Below are 13854 nucleotides of genomic sequence, written 5' to 3'. Positions count from 1 at the left end.
AGGCAAAAATGTCAAAATATGACATGTCCCAAAAAGAGCTTAAAACACCTTAAAACAGCATGAAATAGCGTGCAGAAACACGCCACAGCGTAATTTGTTGCAGAAATGAACAAAAACAGCATAAAATCGCATGTTGAAAATATGACCGAAAAGGCAAGGCTATAGTAAGGCAAAAATGTCAAAATATGACATGTCCCAAAAAGAGCTTAAAACACCTTAAAACAGCATGAAATAGTGTGCAGAGACACGCCACCGCAAACGGCCAAAAACACCATAAAATCGCATGCTTAAAAAATGATCAAAAAGGCAAGAATGTCAAAATATGACACATTCCAAAACAGCTGTAAACACCTAAAAACAGCATAAAATAGCGTGCCAGGACATACAATAGCATAGTATGTTGCAAAAGTATGTATGTTACTTAGTTAATGATCTGCCAGAGAATTATTTGGTTTTCTCATAAGTGTTTGGTATCGATCAGCAGAGGAGAGCGTCATGAATCAAATATTAAAGATTTGAAGGCCTGTAGTGAACTTTATCAAAACTTAAGAAAAACGTTACATCTAGACACTTACAACAGTAGAAGTGATAAAAGGAAGGAGTGTATTTGCAGCCTTGAGATGCTGTGAGCTGCTGTTAATCTACCTTGACAGAGAGAACTTTGGAAAGAGCCCTGTCACGTATTCTAAATGACAATTTTGAACCAGAGGACATTGCACGAGACAGACTGTGGGACAAAAGAGACTTCAAATGAAACGAAGCCTGATAAGCTGTCATCGTGATCTCATCTCAGCCACACGAGGTGTCAGAAGATGATCCAGCTGTTCATGGAGAGAGAGAGAGATGGAGGAATCAAACTTAAGCTGAGCCTAATGGAGCTGCCCGTCCAGTGTCCTCACAAAGGCCACACTGCAACTTTCCAGAGTGAACCTTTTCCCTGGCATTGAGACTTCTGAGGAAGGTGAAACGATCTTTCCTGTGCTGTTATGGGGTTGATGCTCTTAAATGATAGGGAAACATAGGAAGTGTTAGACCTCGGTTAGGATCTCCCATTTATACAATTATGGGTTATTCTCTGATCAGGCCTCTTTATCTATTCCTTCAATGTTTCATGGATAGGTTGCCTCTCTGCTGTTGATCGATGCTTGACATTGCCTTTTCTGTAATTTTAAATTCTCATCTGCTTGATCATCTTGCACTATTTCAGTGCACCTGATCAAGTCCAGATGTCACATCTAATTCAGTTCCTCACTAGTTTTCATCCCCTCATTTTATTGTTGCTTCATTTATGAGTTTCTTGTTCATTTAGTCATTTTATTCACTTTGTGTCTTTGCTGTATTAATTGTTTCATCATTTATTCGTAGTTATTATTAAACTCAATTATTTGTCGTCTTTCTAGGAGTAGTTTTGCTGTGTCGTGAGTAGTTTAATAAACCTTTCATTTATAAAGACACTTGATCTTGTGATGTGTGTGTTATTTATTAAAATGTGTTAATTATTTAAATCACGAGACTAGATTGATTAATAAGGCAAAATGAGCTATAACTTATTGTTCCTAATTGCTAATTAATTCATGAATCCACTATTTTGGGCCATTTTTGACGACATACTATACCATGACATTTTTGTGTGACTTTGGGTAATGATGGACGACACACTACACTATGTTTTTGTGTGAAGTTGGGTGTATGTATGTCATGCAAAATGGCATAAAAAAAAAGTCAAAGTAAAATATGTTGTCCAAAATGGCATAAAAATGTCATACTGTAGTATGTCATTTAAATCATTTTACAAGATATCACAAAACATAGTTACACTGGAAATGGAATGGAAATGGCATAAAAAGGACATAGTATGCTCTGTCTTCGAAAACGGCATAAAAAGTCACAGTATTGTTTGCTGTTCGAAAAGTAATACTATAGTATGTTGTCCAAAATTGGATAAAAAAGTCATAGTAAAACATGTCATCCAAGATAGCATGAAAAAGTCATAGTATAGTATGTCCTCCAAAATAGCATAAATAATTCATAGTATATTATGTTTTCCAAAATGGCATAAAAAATTCACAGTATAGCATGTTGTCCAAAATAGTTGGAAAAAAGTTACAGTGACATCTGAAAAAGTAAGAAAAAGTCATAGTGTAGTATGTCACTAGAAATAATATAATAAATAAATAAATAATAATAACAACCGAGCATTAATAATAAACATACAGTATACAGCTCAACAAAGTGTCCGATATTCCTCAATAATGCAATGTTTACAGAAAATAAAGCAGTTGTTCTTGTAAAAGTAAAAACTAATTGTGAATGGTTGTCCAACTGCTTCAAAGGGTGTTAACTTTTGGAAATTGACATTTATACTTTGCATTGGGAGGTCTAATTGCTGGATTTGATACACAACATGTTAATTTGTCCAAAACAGACTATTGGCAGTTTTACCTGTTTGCGAGCGGCCCTGCTGCCCTGTGTATCCAGGGCATTAGCAGCATGCAGCGTCAGCAGGCGGGTCTGTTCAATCACGAGACGACAGTCTGCTATCCAGTGAGCCACAACTTCCTACACGCACAGCAGATAACAAAAAGGAGAGAACATTTACTCAAGCTGCATCTAAAAATCTGTCCACTGGGTGTCACCAGAGGGAAGTAGATCTACGCATGCTACAGTACCAAAGCACTTAAATTTAAGTTGCTGGAATTTCTAGCCTCAGTGTTCGCTTACATGTTGGTACAGTTTCTTTCCAAATGCGTTCCTGGAGGCAGCTCGATGGCACAGCAGCTCCAGTGCCAACTCTGCCACACCAACAGCTCTCATACAGTGGTGCAGCCTGCCTGGCCCCAGACGACCCTGGGCAATCTCAAATCCCCTGCCCTCTCCTGCAAACAAATACACAGTGGGACAGAAGCCAGAAGGCTATTGTGAATCATCACAGGAGGGAAATGTTATCCCTGGCCTAGTAACCTCATACACATAATTATTACACCAGAATCACTTCATTGTCCAGACAACCAAAATATATTTCTATAGCTTTACAGGTGTGGTGTCGTTGTTAGGAAGACATAATGTGAGTAAATGAGTTTAAACAGGAACACATGGCGATACAGTCTCTTACCGAGAATAATGTTGGAGGCAGGGACGTGCACATTTTCAAAGTGCACTTCAAAGTGGCCACCATGGATGGCGTCTGAGCACAAAAAGAAGGGAGAGAACTGATTAATTACGTTCAGAAGGCTCATTTGTCATATTTGCATGACAAAGGAAAATTATTGTGAAAAAAAACAGGATGTAATGACAGAAATAATCTTACCATCCTGTCCAAACACAGTGAGCGGTCGGACAAGCTTTACACCTGGTGTGTCCATAGGGACAAGGATCATACTGTGTTGGCCATGCCTAAGAAACAAGTTTAGAGGAAATAATGCATTTTATTTAGACCAAATATTTATTTAAATCTGTCATTTCACAATAACTAGATAGATAGCATTACATGCTGCTTTTAATGTAATATATTTCCACCCTGATTTTATTTTACTCTGCAAACAAGATTGGGTGTGTGCCTTGTTACACTGCTGACAAAACAAGGAGAAAGTGGATTACATATCTTGGGTGTGGTTGTTTCTGGGTTGTTTTTTTCCCATGTACATTTTAAATTCTTGTAACTGGTGCAAATTAAATCAAGTGGCTGACATATAATTGGCTCTGATCTTTAACTGACACCAAGTGTCAACAAGATTAAATTGATACATTTTTCTGTAATGTTATCCAAACCTCTAGGCAGAAAGACTAGGCAACAGGCAGGTATTAAAATGCAAGTGTATGCTGGGAAGTACACCCTGTTCCCTAACCAAGCAAGAGGGCAAAGAGGGAAGTTGATGGGAAAAAATGAGGTACAGAGGCAAACACAGGATTATTGAATATAAAAAATCTGTAAAAACCAGATGAGTATCTTAATTGGGAGGACTGGAATACTGCTACATAAAAATCTTGGAATAATAAAACTTGTGGTTTCAACATGGCCAATATTGCTCACCACATAACTGTTCCACTGACCTGCTGCTAACATCCTGAGATCCGCTCCTGCACATCACAATGGCCACTTTGCACTGGGGATTGCCAGCACCTGCAGGGAACAGTCAGAAATGCTGTGGTTTATTTGTATTCATGTTTTCTTGCTGTCTGCTGGTAAAACAGAACAGAACACACAACTTTTCACAGTATATCCTTTACTGTTTCACTACCTGAGTCTTGTTGGCAACAATGCCTGTCGCTGACTGGCAAGTGCTAAATGTGGATGGAGCTCGTGACGGATTGATGGCATGAGAACGTCCTCCTGAGACAGCCACAGGTTGATTTACATTTCCTGAGTTTGATTTTTTCACATTGAGCAACATTTAGTTTGTCATAGAAAAGATTTTGTTTGTTCGGAAGAAACTGAAAATCTAAAAAGCCTTTGCTGCTGGATAACATGCTTCTTTCATGGCTGCAAAAATATTAAAAACCCCCCAAAAAAACACCCGCCAGAGGGCAAAATCATATGTCATTTAAATCATTTTACAAGATATCACAAAACATAGTTACACTGGAAATGGATGGATGATGTGAAATGTTTGATAACAATGTAGCTCAAGTGCACAGAGATGATGAGCAAATGCAGAATACTTTGGCATTTCCCTGCTTGGGAGTTCACTGTCCGACGGACTCCAAAGCAGCATTGGGTCCCTAAGGCACAGGCAGGGTAACCCAAGGTCTGCCTTCCTGTTTATATTTCTGTCCAAGTGGCAAAACTGTCCCCTACGGACAAGACATATGGACACCAGACAGCAACAGCCGAGACATCAATAGTCTGAAAAGTCACAGCATGAGAATCTCAGCATGAGCGCATGTGAGCACTTCAACAAACAGTCTCTGATTGCACAAATTTAAACAAACATTAAACGGCTGTACTTGCACTCTGACAAAGGGCATTAATACAACATCGGACTCCACCCAAAAACTGCATCTAGGAAAACTCTTTTGCCATGAGAGCAGGTCGGGTTTTCCTGAGAACCCTTAGGTAAGTCTCAGGGTCCATGATATAAGGTGAGTCCTGCTGTCATGCAGCAGCCATGCCCATACACGTCCCGTCACCACTGGAATGAAAATAATCCTTCCCAGCACAGTAATCCAGCTTGCTGGGAACGTGACAGGTTTTTTTTGTTTTGTTTTTTTTAACTTTCACGTCAGTATGACATACTTCAAAAACAAACACCTTTTTTATCTTTGCCTAAGATGTCTAGCTTAAAATGTATATATTTTTAGAATTTATTTATATCCAGGTGGATAAAAGAGAGAGAAAAAAAGACTGAGAGACAGAAGGAGATTTAAAACAAGTCAACTGTTTCTGAGGAAGCTAAAATAAGGAAGAGTATTTGAGGAAAAACCCAAAATACTGAAGTTACACTGACAAATTTCAAGTTAAAAGCATCTAAAATAGAATGGTTAAATTGGCTGATTTTTTTTGCTAATGTGAGTTGGGCTGACAAACAATAAATACAAACAATAATTGCTGCAATCCAGCAATCCACAATAAACAATAAGCCATGTAAATGGGACAAACATGCTTCCACATGGCATGTTATTTTGTATCCTTTTATCATTTCTTCTCTTGCACAGACATAAACAGAGGGCAGACACCCTGGCACTCTGCATGACATTGAGAGTGAGAGATTACGTTCACAGTTTATCAGGGACTGAAAAACAGCTTGTCTTTGGCACTTCTGTCCACAAACAGCAAACAAAGACAGCAGACAGACTAAAGGATTTCTTTGTTTATTCATTTAACCTGCATCATAACACAGTCTTAAAGACATATACACATGCACGTGCATGGACAGAGCTACGCAGTGGAGAGGTAGAGTGTTGGCAGTGAAGGGAGAGGGGCGGGCTTAGGAAAAGAGATCAGTCACTTCAGTCCTGTGGAGCACACAACTTTTTTCCTCACTGTCTGTATGTGATTTAAAAAAGGATATAACCAACTTCACAAATCTTTCAAAAAAGAACAAACACAAGGTAAGAAAATCATCTCAACTTTAGCACTTTACTGATTAGTTTTGTTACTTTGTAGAATGTAAAAAATCTGAGGATGTATTTTTCTCGTATCTTCTCGCTAACAGAATTGTATCGTATATGGAGTATTGATTGGATGTTATGTATTGTTAATCTTAAGACATTAAACTAACCGAGTCTGCATTTTACATGAACTCATTTCACCATTATTAAAGCTGAAAACTACTGTGCCTTGTTTTTCTGATAGTCATATGGTTCACTTTTGTGTTAACTGTTAACAGTCAAAGTCCTGCTCAGGATAATTTTATGACATTATTATAACCACGGTGAGGTAATGATAACAAGCTAAATGACGCCTGCATTCTGTAGCCCTGTGTCTCCTCAATGTTAAGTTTTGCTCTTCGGAAAACACTTAAGTTTCCTCTCAGAGCACCGTTGAAGTCAGTACCACAGTTGTAAGACCGAACAGCACTTTTGTCTCAGTGATTGTGCTTTACTCTCTCTTTACTCTTTCGAGTTTTTTACATGAAATAAATTAAATGTGAGACACAACAAACAACAAAAACGTTACAAGCAAAATAAAAAGCAATCCCAACAGACTGAATGGTTTTTCCATATATAGAATAAAATTAAACAGCAAAATTTGAAATGATTATGTTTACTAATGCTGTTGAAGTTTGTTGACGGCAGTATATTTGCACTTACAGCAGTAAAATAAACTTTTATTTCATTATAATTAGTAACAAACAAAATAATTACTTTTCATCACTTTACTAAACTTCTGAGTTATATACCCAAATATAATGGTTGTTATTTGGCCCATTTTTGGAGACCAAAAAACCCAAATAACTCCAATAAAAACATAACCTATTATGCTCCCCTTACATATGAAGCGCAGCTGTTGACAGCACTGGGATACTCAACATTTTTCTGAAAGTTCCTATGACCATCTGTTTTAGTAACTCCTGCTCCTCCCATGAAGGAGATAATGAGTCATTATATAACAAACCTGGAGAATTTTCATAAAACGACTGTTGTCGTCTTAGCAGCTAGTGTTATTCGCCAAAATGATCCTGGGATGCACGGGAAATATTCCATGCATAGTTTTCAGCCAGGAGTTACATCATCCATGACGTAATGTGTTTTGAGGTTTCCTGAATTCCACTTGTTAGTGAATTGAATAAAATATAAGGATATGATATTAATTTATTTGAGAACAATGTGAGATAAGTTACTATAACTACAACTCCTTATCATGATGTCCCACAAGAGATAAACTTCCAGGCAACATGAGTAAGTTTGATCAGTGACGGTAAAAATCACACCTACGCTCACATAAACACAGAACATTATTCAGTGGTCTTCAGTAGACACGACGTGTCCATCTGGAGCAAACAACTGGGGACGTGACGTTAACAACACAGTTAGTCTGGATTAAAGTCTCGCTTCAATGGGATGTCCTGTTGAACCAGCACATACCATATACAGTGAAAGCAACATCCTGGATTTGAATCTGGCACCAGACCCTGTTTGCACTTGTGTGTCATCCTCATCATCATATTTCCTGTCATTCCTGACTTTGTCTCCCACTGGGGGGAAATGACATTTATCACTAAAAAAAGAAAAGAAACTGTGTACAAGTGTACATCTGGATCAATTTGTTCACAGATCAGATAAGGTTGACAAGCTGCGAATGGGTTGTCCTACATAACTCTTAGTAGATGTAATCAGCATGCAGTGCAGCCTGCAGCTATGGATTTGGGAAAAGATGACAAAATGGATAAAAAATTGTGATATGGGGAGTAGTAAATGCTGCCACCCTAGTCTGCAGATCACTCCGTATCCAACAGAATACAAACTAAGTGAATTTAAGGGGTAATTAGTTCCTTTGCAAGTCTCTTGTCTGCTTTGTTTCCTCTGGGGTTATTCAAGCCCACACACTCTTCAGACAGACGCGGCTTAAACTGTTAGGGAAACCATGCAGGAGAGTCTCCCTTCATGCAGAATAATGAAAGAACTCCCTTTTCCTGTTTCTGGTGAAAAGCAACACATGGTTTACAAATGCACTCTGCTTTCGTTGTGTTAACAAACACACAAACTGCACTTTTACGTAATGGATTACATAGCCCATATATCACAATAGGACAGAGAGAAATTGTTTTCCGGGTTTAAAACTAAGATAAAATGTTTCCTTAAATTGTTTTTTTTTCTTCTCTGCAGAGCAACAAAAATGGACGATTTCTATTATCATGATGACGAGGACTCCAGCTTAAATGACAGTTATGATTACTATTATGAACACAGCGTTTGTGACAAGCAGGAAGTTCGCTCTTTTGCCGGAGTCTTCCTCCCGGTCATCTATGCCCTGGTTCTGGTGGTGGGCCTGGCTGGGAATGCCCTAGTGGTGGTGGTCTACACATCAAAGCTGCGATTACGCACCCTGACAGACGTGTGCATCCTTAATCTTGCCATTTCGGACCTGCTGCTTCTCTTCACCCTGCCTTTCTGGGCGGCTGATGCCGTCCACGGCTGGAAGTTGGGTTCAAGCGCCTGCAAGCTCACCTCTTTCCTCTACAGTACCAACTTCAGCTGCGGCATGCTGCTGCTGGCATGTATCAGCGTGGATCGTTACCGCGCTGTGGCCCACAATACAACAGGCAGGACTGGGACAGGTGGCCGGATATGGAGACAGTGGCTCCTGGTGTGTGTGGTGTTGTGGGCTGTAGCTGGCTTTCTTGGCTTGCCCGAACTCGTTTTCTCCACAGTGAAGCACACCCATCACAGGATGGTCTGTACAGCCATATATCCGCCCAGCATGGCCCGACCTGCAAAGGCTGCCCTGGAGCTGCTGGAGGTGACTCTCAGATTTGTGCTTCCTTTCTTGGTCATGGTGGCGTGCTACTGCTGGGTAGGGCGTGCGCTGAGCCAGGCAGCAGGGGTGCGGAGGGACCGGAAGTGGCGTGCCCTGCGTGTCCTGCTGGCTGTCGTGGCTGTATTCCTGCTAACCCAGCTGCCCTACAACGTGGTCAAGCTGATCCGAGCGATGGACATCATCTACATACTTGTGACTGACTGTGAAGTCAGCAAGGACCTGGATCGAGCTATCCAAGTGACAGAGAGCCTGGCGCTGGCCCACGCGTGCATTAACCCGCTCCTCTATGCCTTCATCGGATCATCTTTCAGGGGACACGTCCTCAAGGCTGTCAAGCGTCTTGGACAGCGTCTTGGGAGACACACGGAACACATCAATGAGGAGCCGGCAGTGGAGATTGCACTCAACGCGCGTAATCAGTCTCAATCCCAGTCTGGTTCAGAATGCCAAGACACCAGCACCTTTACTATTTAAAACTCAAAACATATTTTTCCTGTAAGCATCTATACAAAATCATATGCCTACCAGTATGTAGGCCTATATATACTTACATGTTGTTACCATCAGACAAGATAGACATCAATAACAACAGATTTCACTTCATATTGTAATAAATATTTATGTACAGTGAGTTTATATGCACTAACCAAGCAAAGTATTTTCTATCAATTATGTATTTTGTTAGATAAAGATTTTCAGTGACAAGCATCTACAAACGTATGTTGCAATTAAAAGCCGCTGAAACTCAAGATGCTGCGAGTACTTCTCTTGATTTCCAACGATAAATCCAAATCAACCTTACAGTCTGCACTGCCTTCCATGAGATCATCTGTATCTCATTTTACTACATCCCAAGGCTTTGGGGTTGGGATGAGGGGTGGCTTGATTGCACAGCGGGTGACCCATTGAGTCGAAAAACATTTGGCAAACAAAAAGAACAGCAAACAGCAGGAAGGACCTCTCAGACTGGAAAAAAGGCAACGTGTTCCTTGGAGAAGGTTTAGGCCTGACTGACGTTTTTATACACGCATCTTTATTTTATTTCCATAATATGAGCTTGAAAGAGAGATGCTTTGCAGTGGGGTGTAAGCCATCATTCTGCGTAATGACTTATAATTTTAGTGGTATATAAATGCTCTCTGCAGACTGCTAAAAATGGTCACTTTAACCTTTTTCCCTTTGAAATATCTGAATGCCATCACATAACATTATGCTCAAGCTAACCCTAATGCATTCACTGCATAGGCTGAGAGCATGGGATGGCCTAAGTCCAAGAGTCACAGTGTTTTACTCAAGCCTGTTTACAATACTGCAGCTGTGGCAGGTCATCTTAAATTGGTCAAACCTCCTGACCAGATCCACCACAGATATTTCATTAAGATCTGCAGAGTTGAAAAAATGTCACTGTTTACAATTCTTTCCATCTGCTGTACCTGTTAGTCATCTGCTTTCCACTGTAATGACTTTGGACTTGGATGTGTGACAGCAGACTCTAAGGAACTAGGTGTGTTTTCTTGGAGACTCTTGTAACTGTAGCCAAAGCCTTTGTCTGCCTATTATAGGAAAGACTGGGTCCCCAGGAAAAACAAGTATTAAGTTGCATGTCACAAGATAACATAGTTAAAAAAGGAATAAAGCTGCCACTAAGATCTGCTGTTACAATCTGCATTTTATTTGAATTCATTATGGTCTGACCCGGATGTACATGAGGATTTTCTGAACAGTCAATAATCGAGAAATTACTGGCAAACACCTCGTGTTTCAAAAACGTAAAGAGACAGTTCAATACAAAATCAAAAACATATTTTCCCTCTTACCTGTAGTGCTGTCTATCAATGTAATGGAACGAAATGGCACTTGGCTTGTGATGCTCAAAGCGCAACAGAAATGTCTTTTTTCTGCACCAATCACAACCTGGTTACTCAAGATAATCCGCAGACCTTTTTGTGATTTCTTTCAAGCTGAACTACACTTGCCAACTGTATCACTGCGCAGCGGGAAGCGTGCATCAACTGCTAGTTCACCAAGCACCACAAAGCTAACAGCGGAGGAGGATGCCAATGTTTACATCTTGTGTTGTCACAAGCACGAGCCTCTCATTCCTGAGTAGATGCACATTCCATTTGCACAGTGATATGGTTGATGGTCGGAGAAAGAAAATAGTTCCTCCATTAAACTGCTCACAACAAGGTATGTGGATTATCTTGAGTAACCAGGTCATGATTTCTAGAAAGAGACATTGCTGTTGAGTTTTTGTAAAAATGTACTTTTTAGGGCACTTTGAGCACCCCAAACCGAGTTCCATTATATTTGAGAGAAGGCAGACATCTCTACGGCCGACATCTCCAACACTCAGCAAATGAAACCAAAACCATCTAGACTGATTAACAGCACTACAGGTAAGAGGAAAATATGTATTCTTGATGATGGGGTGAACTATCCCTTCAACACCAAATATAATTGCAGGACTTAACAAGCCTAAATTGGCCTTGAGGAAACCACATTATACCGACTTGTGTTACAGTTCCATTCCACCAGCAACTACTAATAATGTTCAACACATGTCCGTACATAGTCTGTTTGTGTGAGTTTGTATGCAAATACTAACGTCTATGGCTTAAAGATAAAAGATTGCAGGTCTGGAAATAATTTCAGTACATGCCCATGGGACTTTCTCATATAGCTTCCACACCACAGAACTGCACCAGCAGCATCTACAGCACAGACCCGCCCATCCAGCTACTCACAATGTGCCACAGATGTCTTTCAGATAACTGCAGTATATGTGGATTAATGCAACAATCTTCATGTAAGTGAATAGTCCCAAGTTTTAATTTATTGTAGGGGTTATTCCACTACAAGGCATTTTAAAAACAACCCTACAAACTGATGCAGGAACTGACATGTATTCTTACAATGAAATACAACAGAAAACCACAGATGGCAAGTCTTTTGTTCCTCTATGGAAGAAAATACTGTACAAATATAAACAAATGCATAGATCCTCCTTTAGGGAACATGTTGTGAAGGCAACCAAGGTTCTTGGACAGCATATTGGGGAACACCCAAAATGTCAGTGAGGAGCTGGCAGTGAAAACTACATTTGATACTCGGAAAAACTGAGACACCATAGCATAACATTGTCCTTCAACATAATCTCACTCCACACCTTGTCTACTTTTACTTCTCCTTTTGTTGTAAATCGGATTAAGAGCGTCTGCAAACTACAGAGGCACAAATCCCTCCAACTTCCACTCTTGAATAATATGGTTTACCACAGGTCACAGTGAGTATGAAATGAACACATCACATTCCTTCCTAACAGAGAGATATTCTGTATTCATGCTGACAGAGGACATATACACAACCCCAGATTTTTTCTACTTGTGGAAATTTAACTTCCCAAGCACAATAGAAAGGGAAAGAGACTAATCAAAGACCTACGTGACAGACTGTGCACTTCATAAAGACATTCATTTGAAAATGGAAATCGTCATTCTTGGGAAAACCATGGCCTTTTAAGTTTTCAGCTCCAAGAAGGAATTCCGTGCAAATTCGAAAAAACAACAAAAACAACATGCCACTGTTGGAGTCAAAACCTCAGACCACATCTGTGTCAGAGGAAACATCTGGAATATCTTTCAGTTCACAGTGATTTAGGAGGTGCAAGATAAACATGTAAAAACACTAATACAAGTCATAGATGTTTAAGTGATAACCCTCACCTAAATACTCGAGGCTCCAACAGGATAAATACGATCCAAACTTATTTATAGAGTCAATAAGAGGCCAAATTTAGACTAAAGTGCCATTAAGCAGAAGAATACTGACTCACACATGAGTCACTGATTAGTCTGAGTCAGAGAATTAGCACATGCAAAGCGTGCATAAAGTCAATTCAGTAAAGTTTCAACAGTGAGCCATTTATATTAACATTTATGTTTAGGGCATTTAGCCATCTTGTTTACTTTGTCAGCTTATGTCAGCTGATGAACACACACTGCGTGCGTGTTGAGATTTGAATATGTGCTGTTTTACTGGTCCATCCTGCTGGCAAACCAAAGCAGCTCTGAGAAATATTTTCCAGAACTAAATGGATCCAAGATTTTTAAACTTTTAAAAAGTTATGTTATATAATGCTTAGAAGAGAGTCATCTGCGTTTTTTTGTTGTCCACATGTTAGTAGTTTGGAAAAGCATTTATCTCTTCAGCGCTTTGTTACAACATCTTGGTTACATATAGAACCATCTCTTTCTGAAAAAAGCTCTTGAGAACATAGGGGACACTGAACTTTTCAGATTTACTCTTTTTAATGCATTCTTCCCTTTAAGGAAACTTGTCTCACATAATAATTTAAAGCAAGTGGAACTAGGCGAACATAAAAGGACTCCTTGTTTATGGAGTCTGAAGCTATCGAATGCCATTTTCCATCCTAAATGGACCACAAAGCTTTTCAGTGTTCTTGGTGGAATCATATGTGTATATTTTTTCCTTATATAACCAAAGGAAATAGAATCGGACATACCACTGCTCCACCATTTCTTGCCGTTGATGACATAGTTGTCTTCATCCCTATAAAGAGTGCACTCCATGTTGGTCGCATCACTGGAGGCCACATCAGGCTCTGGGGAAGGGACCACAAAATACAAATTTTACACTAAATAAAAGAAAATAGCCAATGACAGTTTGACTCTAACAGATTTTATATCTCCAATCCTCTGCCTATGCTTTATGATCCATCTTTTCCAAAAACGTCTGGATTATAGCTCAAACCACAGGCAGTGTGGTTAAAAAAATAGTGGACTCACACTATTTTCACACTGAAACTCCACAGCAGATGACTCTTATCAAAGTCAGAAGTCGTGGCTGTTTATCAGCACAAGATGGAGGTTCCTTTCCCGCGTCACAGTGTAATAAATCTACCAAACCGGGGACAC

General features: G+C 39.7%; 2 protein-coding genes across 3 annotated transcripts in view; one reads left to right on the top strand and one right to left on the bottom strand.

Moving 5' to 3' along the window:
- Positions 1–13854, bottom strand: part of acad11 (acyl-CoA dehydrogenase family, member 11) — a 33793-nt gene that overhangs the window by 11876 nt on the left and 8063 nt on the right. The window contains exons 13-19 of one of the 2 annotated variants that reach the window (XM_042510267.1): positions 13443–13541; positions 4051–4120; positions 3308–3393; positions 3113–3184; positions 2722–2876; positions 2443–2559; positions 381–1000 (exon numbers count right to left, since the gene is read on the bottom strand). In XM_042510267.1, the coding sequence (XP_042366201.1) occupies positions 896–1000; positions 2443–2559; positions 2722–2876; positions 3113–3184; positions 3308–3393; positions 4051–4120; positions 13443–13541 (704 nt within the window). In that variant the 3' untranslated portion in view covers positions 381–895. Of the gene's footprint in view, positions 1–380; positions 1001–2442; positions 2560–2721; positions 2877–3112; positions 3185–3307; positions 3394–4050; positions 4121–13442; positions 13542–13854 lie in introns of those variants that run through there. The other variant, XM_042510266.1, reaches the window with a different exon arrangement.
- On the top strand, positions 5882–10566 carry ackr4b (atypical chemokine receptor 4b). Its single transcript, XM_042510268.1, has 2 exons — positions 5882–6048; positions 8266–10566. Exon 2 carries the CDS (start codon positions 8276–8278, stop codon positions 9389–9391), a length of 1116 nt encoding a protein of 371 aa, XP_042366202.1. The 5' UTR covers positions 5882–6048; positions 8266–8275; the 3' UTR covers positions 9392–10566.

This window comes from Plectropomus leopardus, chromosome 21 (assembly GCF_008729295.1).
Source record: "Plectropomus leopardus isolate mb chromosome 21, YSFRI_Pleo_2.0, whole genome shotgun sequence".
NCBI classification, from domain to species: domain Eukaryota; kingdom Metazoa; phylum Chordata; class Actinopteri; order Perciformes; family Serranidae; genus Plectropomus; species Plectropomus leopardus.
Note: the sequence above shows the minus strand (reverse complement) of the source record. Positions and strands in the feature narration are given on the sequence as shown.

Excerpts from the sequence above, each read along its gene's own strand:
- ackr4b (XM_042510268.1), top strand. The coding sequence starts at position 8,276 with ATGGACGATTTCTATTATCATGATGACGAGGACTCCAGCTTAAATGAC.